The 17,216-nt window shown below is 41.2% G+C and overlaps 1 protein-coding gene across 1 annotated transcript in view; it reads left to right on the top strand.

The window, feature by feature from the left end:
- Positions 1-17,216, top strand: part of LOC146001161 (T-box transcription factor TBX20-like) — a 181,440-nt gene that overhangs the window by 93,453 nt on the left and 70,771 nt on the right. Inside the window, exon 3 of the mRNA XM_083138450.1 lies at positions 12,071-12,344. Within this exon, the coding sequence (XP_082994576.1) occupies positions 12,071-12,344 (274 nt within the window). The remainder of the gene's footprint in view (positions 1-12,070; positions 12,345-17,216) is intronic.

Below are 17,216 nucleotides of genomic sequence, written 5' to 3'. Positions count from 1 at the left end.
AAAGGAAGGAAGTTACTGATAGCATCGCAGCTCAGCATTGAAGTCATTTTTACTTGAACTTCAGTTTTTTTGCCCCTCTTCCTGTTTCATATTTATCCACTCTTCAATTTGTCTCTTTTTTTATCTGCTGGCAGCGAAAAACAATTCTTTCTGCTGCACGACCACGAGGAACGCCATTAACCAAAGTGAATGCAAATATTTTTCGTATCAGATGAACCTTTAACACTCGCAATGGCAGTGTCATCTGCATATAAGGAAACATGAAAACCGATGTATAATGGGAAATCAATAGGGTCGAATAAATTACATCGTGCACAGTTTCGAGGTGGTGAATAGTGGAGGAACAGTGTGTGTTTTGTTTTATTCACACCGTGAAGCAGTGTCATGATGACTATACCATTATTAAAGGTTTTTTGCATTCATTCCCAATAACCTTACTAAGTCTTAAATAATTCTTTATCGGTATTCGAATGTACGAACCCGAATACATTTCCTATGAGTAATATTAGCACTTAGGCATACAATCAGTGGCGGATTAATGACCCCTAGCAGGGAGGCGAGTAGAATAGGTTTGTTACCTACTGCCCACTGGTATAGGTGTAGTATGTCTCCCTCCACATTTAATCACGGCTGCAGTATGTCGCCACATTTTTTCTTGATACATCATTATGAACCACGTTGGGTTAGGTTAGGTTCAGGTTAGGTTAAGGTGAGGTTAAGGTTAAGTTAGGTTCAGGATAGGTTAAGGTTAGGTTAAGGTTAGGTTTAAGTTAGGTTTAAGTTAGGTTCAGGTTAGGTTAGGTTCAGGTTAGGTTAAGGTTAGGTTCAGGTTAGGTTTAGGTTAGGTTCAGGTTAGGTTAGGTAAAGAAAACATACACACCTTGTTTTTTGTCTGTGTTATTTACCTAACCTAACTTAACGTGGTTAACAAGAAAGTAAAGATACACAAAGAACTTGAAACATACATACAGGGTGTCTCAAAAGTAATAGCGCAAACTGACACAGGTGAAAGTACACGATAATAGAAGCAAAAAATCTCAGTAAACATGGGTACGCAAACGAGCCGTTTTCGAGATAATTGCGAATGTGTGATTACAAGCCGTCATTGACTTCATTGCTTATAAACGTCGTCCTAGTTGGTAAAATGCTAATAATGTGCGAATGTTCTGTTTGATTGCAACGCCACCTCTCGGAAATGTTCTGTTTGCTGTAAACTACACATGTTGTCTTAAAACCAATCAACGTAGAAACTTGGTTTCAATGTAAAATTAAATTGGAAGCTTCATAAATTACAATCAGTTAATTCTCTGTGAGTATCGGCGTATTTTGTTTATTGTTTCCAAAGTGTATTTTGTCACATGGCGCTGTGTAACTAGATAGATACTAAAAAACAGTGTTATAAGAAAGATAGTGCATATCCTTGCAAGTAGTTTGCAGTATATTTCAGTAGTTTGTTTGTCTTTGTTAGGTCGGAATTTATGTAATAATAGCTTCGCCTATTTTCTTCTGCGCAGCTATACCCCTTCTCTTTCGTCTTCTGGTTCTGTTTGTCTACTGAATCTCGGTGCGTACGTTCCCTTCAAGAGAGTCCATCCTCCTTCTTCTAGAGACTAGCATAAAAAAGACACTTCGTGAAGCCATTTATGTCCGCGGTAATTGCTGTAAGGAACACCATAGGATCTACAACGACGTTCGTCCTCTCCAGCCGAAGTTCTGTCTGAAACAACAAAATGACCATAACCGCTGGAATTTTATTTCCAGAAGCAGTTTGTTAATGTGCGATACATCTGGCGACTTGCCAAATGTGTTAAGGTTATAGTGCGGTATGGATTTATACCACGTTGAAGATAGAAAGGGGGGGAGTAGTAAAATACATATCTGAGTGCGTGCCGTGTGTCAGGAATAACGATGTAAAATCCAGACACAGTGGGTATTGCAATCCTTCTCAACAGTAAAAAATCCGTTATTCTCTTGTTTTATATACCCCGACATATCCTCGGCTGTTGAATTCGGAATTCCTATTTCGTGAACCGCTTTTGGAGTCTGGCACTGAACACTTGGGTGGACAAAAGCTGCGAAAGTTTGCGGCCAAATGAACGTCCAAAGTGTTTCAACAGACGGCAAAGGGGCTAGGGGGAGGGGAGGAAGAGGAGGCAAGAAATGACCCCCTATCCAAGTTGCCTGGGCGATCAAGAAGCAAATTTCACTTTGCTGTCCGGTATTTAGAGTCAATTTCGTGTGCCTAATGGGCATTTCCGGTTCCGGGTGCAATTTCGCGGTGGCCCTCTTCAACTGTTTTTGACGTTCAGGGGTGACTAACCCTCCCCTCCCGCGCTCCTCTAGCAAAAAATGATGCTATTACGAAGGTGGAAACATGTGTCTTTTTAGATCATTAGAAAATGTGGTTAATGGTTCAGCTCAAACCTGAGAAAAAAAAATACCTGTGGCCGTCGAATTTTCAACCGTAAGGAAGCGAAGGAATGACTGAGTTAAAGTTTTTGGGGGGATGTCGCTACATGTGGACATCTTGCACCTTTCAGAATATACAGGGGGAAATCCCCTTATCTAAAATCCTTACTTTAGAGTTAAAGGGGTGTAAATGTCACTTGAGAATAGTTGTAAAAGTGAAATGTTGTGGAGGCACCTGCACAACACACTAAAAAAGCAAGGAGGAATTACTTCCTCAGACAGCGATCGAAGGGAGCGTGGGTTCTGCCCCTGCGTTGCCAAAGTGTACGGTATTCTTCAACTAATCGTCGTCCTGGGGGAGAACCGTATACCGCTAAAGCAAAGAAGCAAGTGAGGGAAGTTGTACACATGACCACATGAGGGTGCTCGGGTCCACGCGAAGGGAAAGCGAGAAAACAAATGACTCTCTACTTTAGTTGGCGAGTTAGCTGGGGTTCTTCTTATCTTGGTTTGGTTCTAAAAGTATCCTCGCCCGGCTGCTTAGTAGGAGCTTGAATGTAGATATTTACTATCTGATCAAAAATTACCGTCAAACGGGGTAACTTCGTCGTGAGACCGATAGATGTCGGTAGGAGTCACATGCTGGTGGAACAAAGGGACTGTGAAGCCACACACGTGCAGTTGTGGAGCGGACATAAAGGGATGAAGTGTGTTGTGTGCAAGTCCATTGTGATTTGGTGCTGTTTGCAGCGTTTTCTCGTGCACGATGCCAAGGACATACCGGGTGGTCCAAAAGTCCCGGAACGGTAACATATCGTGAGAAATACACATCGAATCGGAAAACGAAAAAATACGTCTTTAATAAGTGAAAGAAAGCTATTCAATGATATCACACTCGATTCCCCGCCCCCCTGGGGTGGGGCGGGGGTAACTGTGAAATTTTAAATGGAAACCCCCATTGTATTGTAGAATCGGAAAGAGGGCTTCATTCCGAGTCCAACGAGCTATGAATCATCCTCCTAGCTCAATTAGGATCGGAGACATGGCGATTTTAAAATTTCGCAAAGGAGAAAAAAAACGTGAAAATTTCATAAAACCCAAAAAAATTTCAAAGGGACGCTCTGCCCCTAATTGACCTAGAGTGAAAGCGATTTCAGATTCGTAATCAGCAATCGCTTTCACTCTAGCTCAATTAGGGGCAGAGCGTCCCTTTGAAAATTGCTTGGGTTTCTTGAAATTTTCACTTTTTTTTCTTTTTTTTTTTTCCTCCAAAAATTAAAAATCGCCATATCTCCGTTCCTAATTGAGCTATGAGGATGGTTGATAGCTCGTTGGACTCTGAGTGAAGTTATCTTTCCGATTCTACAATACAAAATGGAGGTTGGTTTCCATTTAAAATTTCACAGTTGTCCCCGCCCCACCCCCAGGGGGGCGGGGGTGGGGAATCAAGTGTGATATCATGGAATAGCTTTCTTTCACTTATTAAATACGTATTTTTTCGTTTTCCGATTCGATGTGTATTTCTCACGATATTTGACCGTTCCGGGACTTTTAGACCACCCGGTATAAGAAGGTCGGAAATATCAGAACTATACCTCCGATCAGGTGCAGGAGGCTTTCCGACTGATCGGAAAGGGAAAAATGGTCGCGGAAGCGTGATCTTACCTCTTCATGGGGGTAATTTTGACCTGCTAGGAACGTAAGCATCGATGAAGAAGTTACCCCATTTGCTGGGGGTAACTTCGTCACGAAAATGCTGACGTATTTGCTTCCCCCTAATATTTTGGAATTTCTTTGGTATTCCTTCAGTACATTTTCAAAGAACAAAGTGTTCCTCGCGTACCATTTTCGTGTTGTCACTCGCCACGGATTTTGCAGGGCGCATTAGAATAAGCCAAAATCTGTACGGAGTTACCCTGTTTGACGGTATACACACTCTAGTTTGGACTCCAATTAGAAATTAAACAGTTGACCTCAAACAATTACCTGCGACTGCGAGTCAGTGTTGCCACGTGCCGCGTACATCTTTGCTCCGCTGAATAAAAATCTGTATAAAATCGGTTTCTCAGTGTGAATTGACAACGATAATGGATTTTAAAAACAGACGCCACGAGTTTCGAAACAAGACCAATATTGTATTTTCAGGACTACCCAATACTAAGAGAAAGTTGTTTCGCATAATTAATAATAACTGTTTCTTAACAAATTTTAAAAATCTGAAAAATTAAGATTTCTGCTTGCACCATACTAAAATTTCATCACTATCGGAAAACCAGATTTTGATTTATAGAATTTCAAAAAGAGCGATCGTGTGCAAAACTCAAATAAAAACGGCCCTTTTTTGTTCTCACGACGATAAAAAATTATGTCATACTAAAAAAAATGGTTAGCATATATTAACGCAGAATTGAATAAGCTAAATTGTGATGTAACTAATTTTTTTGTGATCATTTTGCGCTTAAAAGTCAGATATGTAAACACAATAGGAATCGAACCGTGGGATATTTGATAAAGTGGTGACTACATTAACCACTACGTAATGGGATAGGTGTTATCCTGTTGCAGATATAAAAAATATATATAAATAGTGTATTAAATCGCATAAACACACACAAGCACCAAGGCACACGCATTGAAACACGTGAGAAAGACTGTCATCTGGTAGCGCACCCTAACGGCAGCCTGATTCTTACATTTCAAATCCTACACTTAGGTTTATTCGTGTTTTTCTTCAATAGCTTCAGGCAAATGTTGGGATGGTACCTTCATTAGGGTTGCAGATACGTACACATGCCATTATGCCAGGAGTTGTAGGTTAGATTCCTGGATAAGTTGTTTCGGCCCTCACTTTGCCATCTGTTCATCATGGGGATGAAATTAAAGCAGTAGAAAAGGCGATATCGATATTATTGATACCGACGTCGATATTTTCGATACTCGATATATCAGGTTCACAATTGCCACTATATTCTGTCTCTGATTATCTCTGGAGCAAGCGAACAAAAACAAGTCTCTGCGCAAGTAGTGACGCGAGGCGGCTCCACCAATGAACAGTGAGAGGGAACGGGATTGCGTGGAGGGGGCAAAGAGGCCGCCGTTACCAGCCATCACAGCAGCGTGTACTGCTTCGCTCTGTCCACTCGATCCCCCCCCCCGCCTTTCTCCAAAGATAATTGGTACAGAGTATTGCATTCGCTATTACTAAACAATATGACTCTAGAATGAATTAGGTAGATATGCGCTTGGTATATCTGAACAAGTATCATACCAAAGTCTCGAATGAGAACTGAAGTGTTCAACACGAAGTCTCGGTATCGTCCCGAAGACGAGCATACGTCACCAAGACTGAACAAAACTGTTTAAGCTAACCAGTGACGTCACACCGAATCCAAGAGGGTAAAAATTAACACATGGCGACAGGAACGTGGTGTCAGAGAAGCTTGACAAAGCGAACCATAATTCTATGGTAACGATTTGTCCTATCGCAATGTTTCCTGCAGGCATTCTCTTGTTCTTGTAAAACTTGTCGAGGAAACAGCTTTTGTTTTCTTTTCCTTTTCTGTAACGCTCCCTCGCACACACTCTGCGGGAACAGGTTTTCACGTTATTATTTACCCCCGTGTAATACATAGGCTGCGTCATGGGCGAATCCAACTGGTTATTCGATAACATTAATGCCTGCCTTTCAACTTCCGTGAGCGATAGCTGCTCCGATAAAAACAATTTTCTCTTGTCCGATACAACTGCCTTTCTCATGCTCGTGTTTTCGTCGAGGCTTTTGTGCCCACATGAACGTCCGAAATAGGCTGAACGTGTTTATTTCCTTTGCACCTGGATATTTTGACTTATGATCGTATTCCCTCGTGCAAATGTCCTGCTTTTAACCATGTAAGGAGAGAAGATATTATGCTCGCTTTGCTACAATTTGTGTACACAATGTATATTTCGGAGTGCAGCCCGTGCGCTCTAATCAGTGATGTGCAGTAGACTGACTATAAGTTTACGTCTACATGCGTTGTCTACAAGTGATCTACGCGTAGATTACATTGGGTTGTAGTTTACATAGACTACGTAGACAATCTAAAGTGCATTAAAATTAATTTTCAAGGGTTTCATGAAGGGAAAGCGACATATTCAACTATATTGGTTTCTAACGAAATGAAAAGAATCCTATTTACAACAAAATTTCTCTTCTCTTCTATTATCAACTATGGAAGAAGATAAATAGTATGCAAAAAACAACAACAGATGGCAGTCGTGAGGCAAGAGTGGTCTTTTTCCCATAAAACACTAGAATATTTCCTATATTAGGTTTCTTGCTAGGGGAGAAATTGTTAGAATTTGGAAGAAAGAGTATGAAAAGTTCTCCTTACACATCAGCAACTGATACGCAGTATAATTTTCTTTTAATTCCACGGCGCCCTGTGTTAAGTTATCACCTTTCGCCATGTTGTTTACATAGATTACGTAATCTACGTGTATAAAATAGTCTACGTGTAGAATGTAGACTATCGTTGTTTACGCGTAGACGCACATCACTGGCTGTAATGGCTCGCACTGTTTTTGATGGATCTGCGGAAATGTTACACGTAACGTCCAGGGCCGGATTAAGACGAAATTGGGCCTGATGCTTGAAATCTTCGGTGAACAATAAACACGTCACAGCGCAAAGAATAATAGTAACGCTGTGTCTAGGCGTTCGAAATTGAGGCTCCAAACTTCATTCTAAGATTTATTTTCAGGTTAATATAGCAAAAGAAAATTGTGGCGGTGCAGTGAAATGTACAGGGACATTCACTTCTCCTTACTCAGTGGCGACACTGAAGGGGTGGTCACCCCCGAAAAAAAATATATCCCAGGAAAAAGAAAATTATTTTTATTCCTGCCAGGCATGTTTTAACTCCCTCAAAGGAAATGGAATTAACAGCATAGCATATCATTTCAAGACACCATTCTAAAACTGACCAACCTTATCGAGCCGAGACAACAGCATGCTGTTTTCCACTTGAGTTTTCATGGCGTAGTGCTGATATTTTACACGTATTAAAGTGTTAACAAGAAACTTGTTGTTAGGTTAGGCTTAGGTGGACATTAAGTTTGAACTTGGCAATAAAACTTTGGTCAATTTTTCGGTGTTACTAGTTCGATAACTCTTTTCGTGTATCAGTTTGAGCTTTTCTTAGAATGAAAATAAACTAAGTGATTCTAAATTAAGTATACATTTTATCGTAAAATGTAATTACGTAGGTTAGAGCCAATGTTCTAAGGTACTGACTGGTAAAATTTACAAATTTACTTACCCAAAAAAACCCAGCTCCCGAAATGAAATCAGAAATACCACTGAATGGGCATAATAATACTGTCGTATCTTTAACCAGCAGGCGAGGTTCAGCACATGTCGTTCTTTCACGTAACCCTTGTCAGGATACAGTTTGCATGCATTTGCTACAAACGCAATAAATATGCAATTATTGTAATAAAAATTAGACAAACTAACGATGTTAAAGTCACAGGCCTGGGTACGCATGAAATCTGCAGAGAAAAATTGTCGTATCTTAATTGTCAGGACTGAAAGTGGCTAAATGTTTTAAGAAGCGAAGCCAAATTTGAACAAATAAGTTTATATTCTGTGATTGGGTTGTTAATGTGGAAGATAGATGAAATAATGTACAGTGGGATCCATGAGTATTACCGTGCAAATTGTCCACGACTACTTTCATTAAATTTTCTCTTACATCCTATGTCTTTTCTAGCGATGAATCTTTGTGTATGCTGGTGCAGAAGTTGCCAACAGCTTGTTTTGAGTTTTCGTTTAATTCTTGAAGCTCTTATTGGGTCAAATAGAGTACATGAACGTGGTGATGGACAATTTGCACTGTAATACTCATGGATCCCACTGTACAGTGGGGTACACAAGCATTGGCGTACGCAGAGGGAAATTTTGAAGAAACCATTTTTTTTAAACTGAAAATCATTAAAAAAAACTTTAAAAAAAAGAAATGTGTAAATGCAAACCCTCTTAAAATGATCTCCAATCACCATTTTTTTTCTTCGAGTACAATTTTAATAAAAGTGAAAAGATCCAAATATACGAAATACTTTCTTGTATACACCAGAACGAAGTTATGTACTATCCAACTTTACAATTCCAGTACCTCCCGAAAAAAAATCCTCCGTACGCCAGTGTGCAGAAGTATTGCTCGGTAAATTCTTCATGACCGTGCTCATTGATTTTCTCTTGTTTTTGAGAAATGTTTTTTTTACTCCATTCTTGGTTTACATTATTACTCGACGAAATATTCAGGCAAAGAACGAACTTATCTTAGAGAAAAATGTGTGGCACAGCTTAAACAGTTATCGTGCATAGGAAATTATAACCAGGAAAATGAGAAGTTAACATGAAAACTTATCACTGTGAACTCGGCAAGCCTGTCAACAATGCGATAACGATACATACGTAGCTGGTACCTTTACAGGCTAGATTCTTACACAGTTGTACACACATAATATACTACCTTGTTTTTTCCTATGCTGATATCCACGTTTGTGTCAAGTTTTTCTGCAGGGTAAGGGGTATCAAGTTTCATGTTACGTACTTCGACTTAAAGAGGGCAAAAGCGATTACGATACAAGTCATGTGCTGACACTGTTCACTTTTCCTTCTACCTAAACGTAACACTCTACCTGATTCATTTTCTAATTGCTTTTTGCTTCAATTCATGTAGGGTAAAGGAGGGGAAGTTCGCCACCAAAATGCTTTTCATTTTTTTCCTTCTAAACGAATTAGGGGAGAAGGACAAAATTTATACGATACAAAAAGTAGTCATTGTGGATTATGAGGAATATAACATAAATACTGTGTTACTTATATTTATGACGTAATATTAAAAATACTAAAATGAGAAAAAGTGACGAAATTCCCGCCACATGCTGGGAAATTCGCCATATAACTTATTATCATTTTATCGTCAGTTTAAGTGTATGAAATACCAAGTTGTTGTCAATAAGTCAGACAACAAAGTCTAAAAGACCTACAAATGACAATACAAAACTGCTTAAAAAGATACAATACAAACATGTTTAAGAAACATAGGCCTAAATGTTCATATGCATTGTGAACAAGTTGTGTGTGAAAGATCGCCTGTAAGAAGGGAAATTCGACACATTTTCTGTTACTCGTGCGAATTTACCAGCAAATGCATAGTCGAAAGAAAACAACTTATGTTTACTTGTACATGCACGCTTTCCGAAGCAAATCTTTTCACGACATTCTTAAGGTTTGATGTTACGATATCAATAATTAAAAGGAAGAAAAATAATTCTTATCTCCACGAAATGACAATTTCCAACGTAGTATTGAAATTCGATACCTTTCTTTGTGTAGACGCAACTGCGCATTCCAAACTGTACTGCTTGCTTGCTAGTTCGTTCACCACACTTGTAGTTTTCAGTGGAAACAAGGCACATGTTACTTGATTTTTACAGGCATCAGCGAGTGTTTCCAACCTATAGTTTCTATCTACGATTACAAAAATCACAAGTACGGCGAAATTCCCAGCATGGCGAACATCCCTTCTATTACCCTATATGTACAGGAGGATATGAATACTTTGCGACCCGTGGCAAAATAAATATGCTTGATCTAGTAAGCCTAACACAATAATATTTCTGTTTAATTTTAGTGACAGTTCCAGCAAAGATTATCAACTTACTAACTTTAAACCTTAAGACATTCCATCTGTCTAGTTTATGTTCTAAATTTTAGTAAAGTTTAGCAAAATGTCAAGTTTGAAACTGTTTGGGGTTTCCACGTAGTACAGCCAATTGTGAACCTCAATTCCACGTAGTACACCCTGTCAGCATTTTGCAGACAAACGAGGCTCTGGCGTCTAAATCTGCGACCAGTATAATCTTCGTAGGACTTGTGTGTGTGTGTTGTCCCGTGTTTTGTTTTATGAGTGCTGAGTCCCCATTTACAGCCTCAGCTTTTAACCGTTCACAATAGTTTAGTTACGACACGACATTACAGTTATGTTATTTTAGCTCTGGTAAGGGGCTGGACCCCGTATAAAGTGGCAGGTGCAACATAGCCTAAGTGGTGACGCACCCAAAATTTTAAAAATTGAAATTTAAATCAAAACGCTTCATCTATCTAAATCCTAAAATAGTTATCTCTATTCTCTAACGTAGTAACGATTATCTAGTCATTTTAAGTCAACTTTATCAAATTGTCTTCTACCAAATTTGGTCCCATTTCTCATTCTAGTTTAGTCTGTAAATATTATAAATCAAAAGAGCTGGTTAAGTCGGTAATTTCAGGATACAAAATATGCTGAACAGCTTATTTTTCTGTTAAAATTGTGTAACGCACCGAACAGTGACGTCCAAGATCTGAATTATTGAGGAAGGGTGAAGACTTGGCCGTCTTACACCCTGTACCAGCTAACTGTAGACCAGGCAAAAGAGAACAAGTCTCTGCGCAAGTAGTGACGCGAGACGGCTCCACCAATGAACAGTGAGAGAAACGGGATTGCGTAATGGGCGACTGGAGTTACCCGCTTTCTCTGCTTCGCTCTGCAGCGTTGCAAACTTTTGAAAGCGACAATGCCGTACGCACATGGCAAGCGGACCGTATTCTTGTATCCAGGTCCGTTTGCTTGGTTTAAGAATTTCTTAGGGAAATAATAGGGTTAAAACAGCAAGTGTAAATTTTGATAAGCCGTGCATTTAGCGCACGGACTAAGGTCTGGATCGTACATCCGTACATGCCATGAACTTTCCGTACATGTACAGTCAAACTCGTAGGGTTGGCAACGCAGCGCTTTCACCACTCGATTTCCCCTCCTCCTCCTCTGCCGCTATGCGTGGCGCGGCTCCACAGTTAGGTTGGACAGGGTTTAGACGCCGTGTAAAAGTTGTTCAACACCCATGTTTTGTTGGTATCGACGTCCAAAACGCACAAATTCCTAACTCCAGAATCACCATCATCGTCCTACTGAAGTGAACAATTTTATTCACAATTTCTGGACTTCGGGCTTCCCAGTACAGTTAAGCTGGCTTTGGATACACGCTCCTGTTACTGAAGTAATTTAATTTTCATTTTAGCCGCGATTTAAAATGTTCCTGTTCCTTATGGGCAGGTAAACCTGCTGTCCATTTCTTAAAAATACATTCTTGTTATCACAATACTAATACATTTATTAAGTTTATTAACGAATTACGAAACAAGTTAATATTTGTTATATAATTAGTAGCATTAGTAATACGAGTATTATTCCTATTAGTAGTAGTAGCAGCAGGGCATCAGCGGCAGGAGCCGGAACACAAAGGCGTAGTAATTTTAGTTCTGCATTACCTTTTGTAGTAGTAATTGGAACATTACTCAAGCAGGATTTAATATCATTTGTCATAATTTTAAACTATATGTATGTAGCGAAAATTTCATTCAGTAGGGTGTCAGCACTGTATCACACACACTTGAGAATTGGACTATTGTTATTGTTGTGCATGTAAAAAGTTCTGCAACAATTACATATTTCTGATTAATACTTGTATGCTCCTTCGCTTTGCAAACAAGAAGCAAGTGATACTAAACAATATTTCTGAATGTAAATGTCATTGTTGCACTTGTTTTCACATTGTTTTCTTCACATTGTTGCAGGCGGATGTTCCCTACGCTGAGGGTGTCTTTCACGGGGGTGCGGCCGGAGCAGCGTTACGCCGTCCTCATGGACATCGTGCCCGTGGACAACAAGAGGTACCGCTACGCTTACCACCGGTCGTCGTGGCTGGTGGCGGGGAAGGCGGACCCGCCGGCCCCCAGCAGGCTGTACCTGCACCCCGACTCCCCCTTCACGGGGGAGCAGCTCAAGAAGCAGGTCGTCTCCTTCGAGAAGGTCAAACTCACCAACAACGAAATGGATAAGAACGGCCAGGTAAGGAAATTCGTCATATGATTATGCGTCGAAACCATGTGCGTGCATTTCAGTACAGTACATTTGGTAACAGTTTCATACATCGGAGACACATTTCTTCAATTTTACTCAAGAAACTCCTTACGGAAATAAGTTTCTCCAATGTTTACAACGTTCGTCGAGGTATTTTCTTTCATCGTGGAATATATTTGCCCGGGACATCATGTATTTTTCAAGAGAAATATCTCCCCGACGCACAATTGCCATTGCTTTCATTTGCTTGCTCTACGTACGTTTGATGACGTAAGCCCCTGTCAGTGTTTCTACCCCCCTTTTTTTTTATTATGTTTGCCTAACGTAACCATACCTAACCTAACCTTATCGGAAATGGTTCGTGGGGCTATCCGTGAATGGTTTGTGGGGCTATCCGTGAATGTTTCGTGGGGCTATCCGCCAGTTACCCGTGCATAATGTATAATTTCCACCGGTGACGAACACGATAGTAGGTATTTTTCGGTGAAGAAGTTTGAAACACTGCATACCCACAACGTGAGTCAAGTTCTGTCCGCCATATTGTGTGTTCCGGAAGCGAGGAAAGGAGGTAAGTACGAACCATGCGAAACACAAAATATACGATTTTAATGTGTCTCCGATCTATGAAACTGGTACTTTGATATTTTCCATAATTTACATAATAATTTACAATATACCTCATTACAATATACTATACTGATCGCAACTCCACCTGGCGGCGGCCCTTGATGGCTATTTCTGTTCCTCAATCATTTTCGAGATCGTGTGGTCCGATGGGTGTCAACAAACTCAGTTGCCAAGTAAAAGCTGAAGGGATCACATCGCTCTCCCGAAGCAACGTTGCCAAGCGTACTTCTGTCTTTGCCAGTTGTCTTTATATGACTGTGTGTCCGCCTGCATTCTGACCTGTGGGTGGTCCTTCCGGAAACTTCTTCGTTCAGGACAGCGTGTGCAGTTGTACCATTAACCCCCGCTGATTTGTGGTGCTGGCAATACCGTTCCCCGAGAAGACTTTTTCTCGCCTTACGGTACGTTTGGCAACATGTGGTGTACCCAACGCTCATTTGTTTCTTCCCGCGAACAACGTTCGGTACCTTGTGACTCGAAAATGCCCGATCTCAGTCGAAGAAAATTCAACTGATCGCTGATTCGCTGTTTCCCAGCCGCCAGATGGAGTTGCGTTCAGTGTAGGGTGAGTCAAAAGTCCCTTAACACTCCTTATAAAATGTAATTGAGTTATGCTGGGTACATTTGGTCATTATAGAAACATGTAAAGCCCAGGGGGAACCATAGTTGTGTGTCAAGCAGAGGTCCGCCATATTGTTGGCCATAGTGAATTCAACTCAAGTGATCAGGCTAGAATTTCACGAGAAATGCAGTGGCGAAGGTATTTCCAGCGTATCTTTAACCAGCAAAAAGTTATGATTGAATGCCTTTAAACTTTTTCTCCTTTTCAATGTGCTATACTGCAGGAGGCCTTAGAAAGAGCGCTTCGCGGGCTAACAGCAGACGTCGCTCGCACACTGTTGCCGATACTCTCGTGTCGTCTGCTCCTCAGCCGAACAAACAGGCCGAGGTAGCAAGAGGCAGAGGTCACTCACCCTTCCAGAAGGGTGCAGCGAGCTAGCTGTGGCAACCGGACTCGCTCATTCGCGGACCTGATTGGTTCTCGCAGGCACACCTTCATATTGTCGTCTGCTGCAAGCCCGCGAAGCGATCTTTCTAAGGCCTCATGGAGTATAAAGAAAAAGCATTAGAATGCCTCTAACGTATTAGGAACGCATCGAGATCACACTGACGCTTTCGAATAGTTGAATATTTTGAATTGTGTCTCAAACAATTACAATGTGGCGCTTCCTTTGGAATGGAAAGTCCTTCACAGTGATGAGGCTAATTTTATGTTCAGAGTGAAATTAATAAAAATAAAATGCACTACGTGTGATCTGTTAGTTAGTCTACAATAGACAGATCCCAGTCAAATTGCTGGTGCTGGTAAGCTAATGGTGTTATATGAAGCATGCTGAACGGGATTGGTTGGTCCTTTTTCAACGACGGAATCTTAAATGATGAGGGCTACTTGGATAAAGAACCTCGCTTACGAAATACGGTACTTTTTCCAGACTTTTTCAACATGACAGAGCACGACCATACTATGGGAATAAGGAATATTCTGGTAGTTTCTTCATGATAAATGTCCCGGTAGGATTGGCAGCAGGGGACCTGTTGAAAGGCCTGTAGGTTCCCCAGATCTAACACCTTCGGACTTTTACCTTCAGAAACATTCGAAGGCAATAGTATATGCACCAGAAATCCGTGATATTGACCATCTGATAGAATCTTCTGCTTGTCTCATGACATTCTAGCCTGATTTAACATATCACATCACCCCCCCTTTCCATTGAATATGTTTGAGTTGAATTTATTATGGCGGCCAACAATATGGCGGACCTCTGCTTGACACACACAACTATGGCTGTGTCCGAAAGGTGCAAGACCGTACTTGAAGCGAGCATACTTGGAGAATGGTCTCGCAGTGCGGTCTTGAAGTCGTGGACTGGAAGTGAAGATCTTTCGAACTTCACTTCGACTGCAGCGCCAAATACGATCAGTAGATATAACCGAGGACACGTTGGTTTTCCACGTTTTAAACACTTATTTTTCACCACAGAAATCACATTTGTAAATGCTCTAATACATACATTTCCACACATTAGAAGAACTGCAACAAACAACTTGCTGGCTTTCTACCTCCACGATTTCAAACAAATGAACAAGTCCACTTGTCACGTGACCGAGCCTCCAACTTTGCGTGCTCTGTCCTGTGGTCTCGATTCCTCGTGAACTTGACGCTTTCGAACTGTACTAAGTGACGTCACTTGCGTCAAGACCATATTTCAAGTATGTACTTTGTACCTTTCTGACAGAGCCTATGGTTCCTCCTGGGAAATGTTTTTCTTTTTTAATCTAATGTCTGTGAAACAGGAGGGTGGGGTGGGGGAGACTGATATTTGTAATGTAAAGCGTTCATGTGCTCTGAGGTCCGATAATAATAATACGTATAGAAAAGCAAAACCAATTGGTTCTCTGAGGAGAGAAAGAACATAATTTCAGATAAGGTAACGTACACCACTTTTCTCATGACGGCATCCGCAGTGGTGCTTCGAGATTTAAGAGTCAACTGGAGATACAAAGAGGGGGAGAGAGTGACGTTGAGTCAAGGCGCTACAACGCATGTTCTCGCCTCGCGGGAGATGTTCCTCCGTGTGAAATTCCTTCTTCTGCCGTCTCTCTTGGTCACCAGAGCCTTCCTGCTGAACTGTCCCCCAGGAGTTCTTGCCGGTGTCCGCTTTCGGTTACCAAAATGAACTTCCTCAGTTCCTGGTCCATCGTCAGCCTCCGCAAGCTGCCGTGGAGGAGGATGGGGAGCGAGGTCCTCTTACAGAGGAAGACGAGCATCCTCTGCATTCCACGTCCCTCGCAGCATCTTTTATCCGTCAGGAGGACATCTGTTCGGATCGGAGAACGGCACGCCACCCACATTGTAAGCAGATATTATTTAACCTTTCGAAGAGCCATTGTTGAACGTAAGTGCAGTCACGTGGCTGCAGGATGACGTACGTTACTAACAGGATGAGTTACTGGGAACGGGAAACCCATTATTCTTACGCTGCCGTCAGATGTGTCTGCTTCGGTAGGCCATGCATTTCAAGTTTCTCTGATATTCTCGTTAACTAGCAGGAATATACAATCTAAATCATGTCACCGTATCCAAAAGGAAGGACCACAATCTTCGTTGATCGCAGTTTTTAAAGACTTGATAGCAAAAATCATAGGTTGGTTCGTTTTTGATTTCGTGTCTTAATTCCACTTTATGCCCAGTCAGGCTAATCGGGACTGGACCTAGAGTTTAAAGTGGGATCCGATTCACTATGTGCCTCCACCGGGTATCGAACCCGGGACCCCTTAATTACAAGGCGACGACGCTACCACTACGCTACAAAAATGATAGAGATACATCAATTTTCCATGGTGGCACGGCCAAGACCCGTCTCTCGTTAGATGATAATATAGCAGCCAAGAAAGGGGTACTTAAAATTTTGGGGTGCTCAACATTTTCACAGATTTTTATAGAACATGTCCTGGATGCAAATCCACTAATACCCCCCAAAATTTCTTCAACACCCCTATAGTGTTTCACGAAGGCCAAATTTATGGGAAATTTGGTTCGAAATGTCCCCTTACGCGACCCTAAATCTGGACTTACACTCTCCCCCCCTCCCCATGGGAAATTCTGGATAATCCTTGATCTAACTGATGATACAATGACATTCTTGTTCAACGGCTACCGTATTGGATTCAAGCATAATGGCCAGCAAACTACACCGTCTTATATCTTGTGATGTAATCATTACTAGAAACTTGCAATCGACAGCAATCGAAAGAGGGATCTTCATAGATTACAACGATGACACACATGTGGTTTTATCTTCTTAACTTTTAGTATAGAAGTAGAATTACTCAGAAAGTAAAAATTAACTTCCTCTAATTTTCCACATAGCGCTGTTACTATGCGCCGAATCAATTGGTCGGCGCATGAAATCTAGACGTCGCTATTATCTGGCTTTCTAGACGGGAGTCCGCCACTGCTTGCCTTTCCAGTAGCCACAGTTATCCACACAGTCATGGATGAACAACGAAAGTAGGAAATTCTCGTTATGTCGCATCAAAACAGAGAGCGCTAACAATTTAGCCACGAGGGAGCTCAGTGTGCAATCCCAGCATTTGTCTTCTGCGTGTTAGTGAAAATAAGAAACTACGGTTTGAGCGAGTTGAACAGAAATTTCGAAAATCTTTCTAAAA

The sequence above is a fragment of the Lepisma saccharinum genome, chromosome 17 (genome assembly GCF_977018435.1).
Source record: "Lepisma saccharinum chromosome 17, izLepSacc3.1, whole genome shotgun sequence".
Taxonomy (NCBI): Eukaryota; Metazoa; Arthropoda; class Insecta; order Zygentoma; family Lepismatidae; genus Lepisma; species Lepisma saccharinum.
The sequence above is the reverse complement of the archived record's forward strand: the minus strand, read 5'-3'. Positions and strand labels throughout refer to the sequence as shown.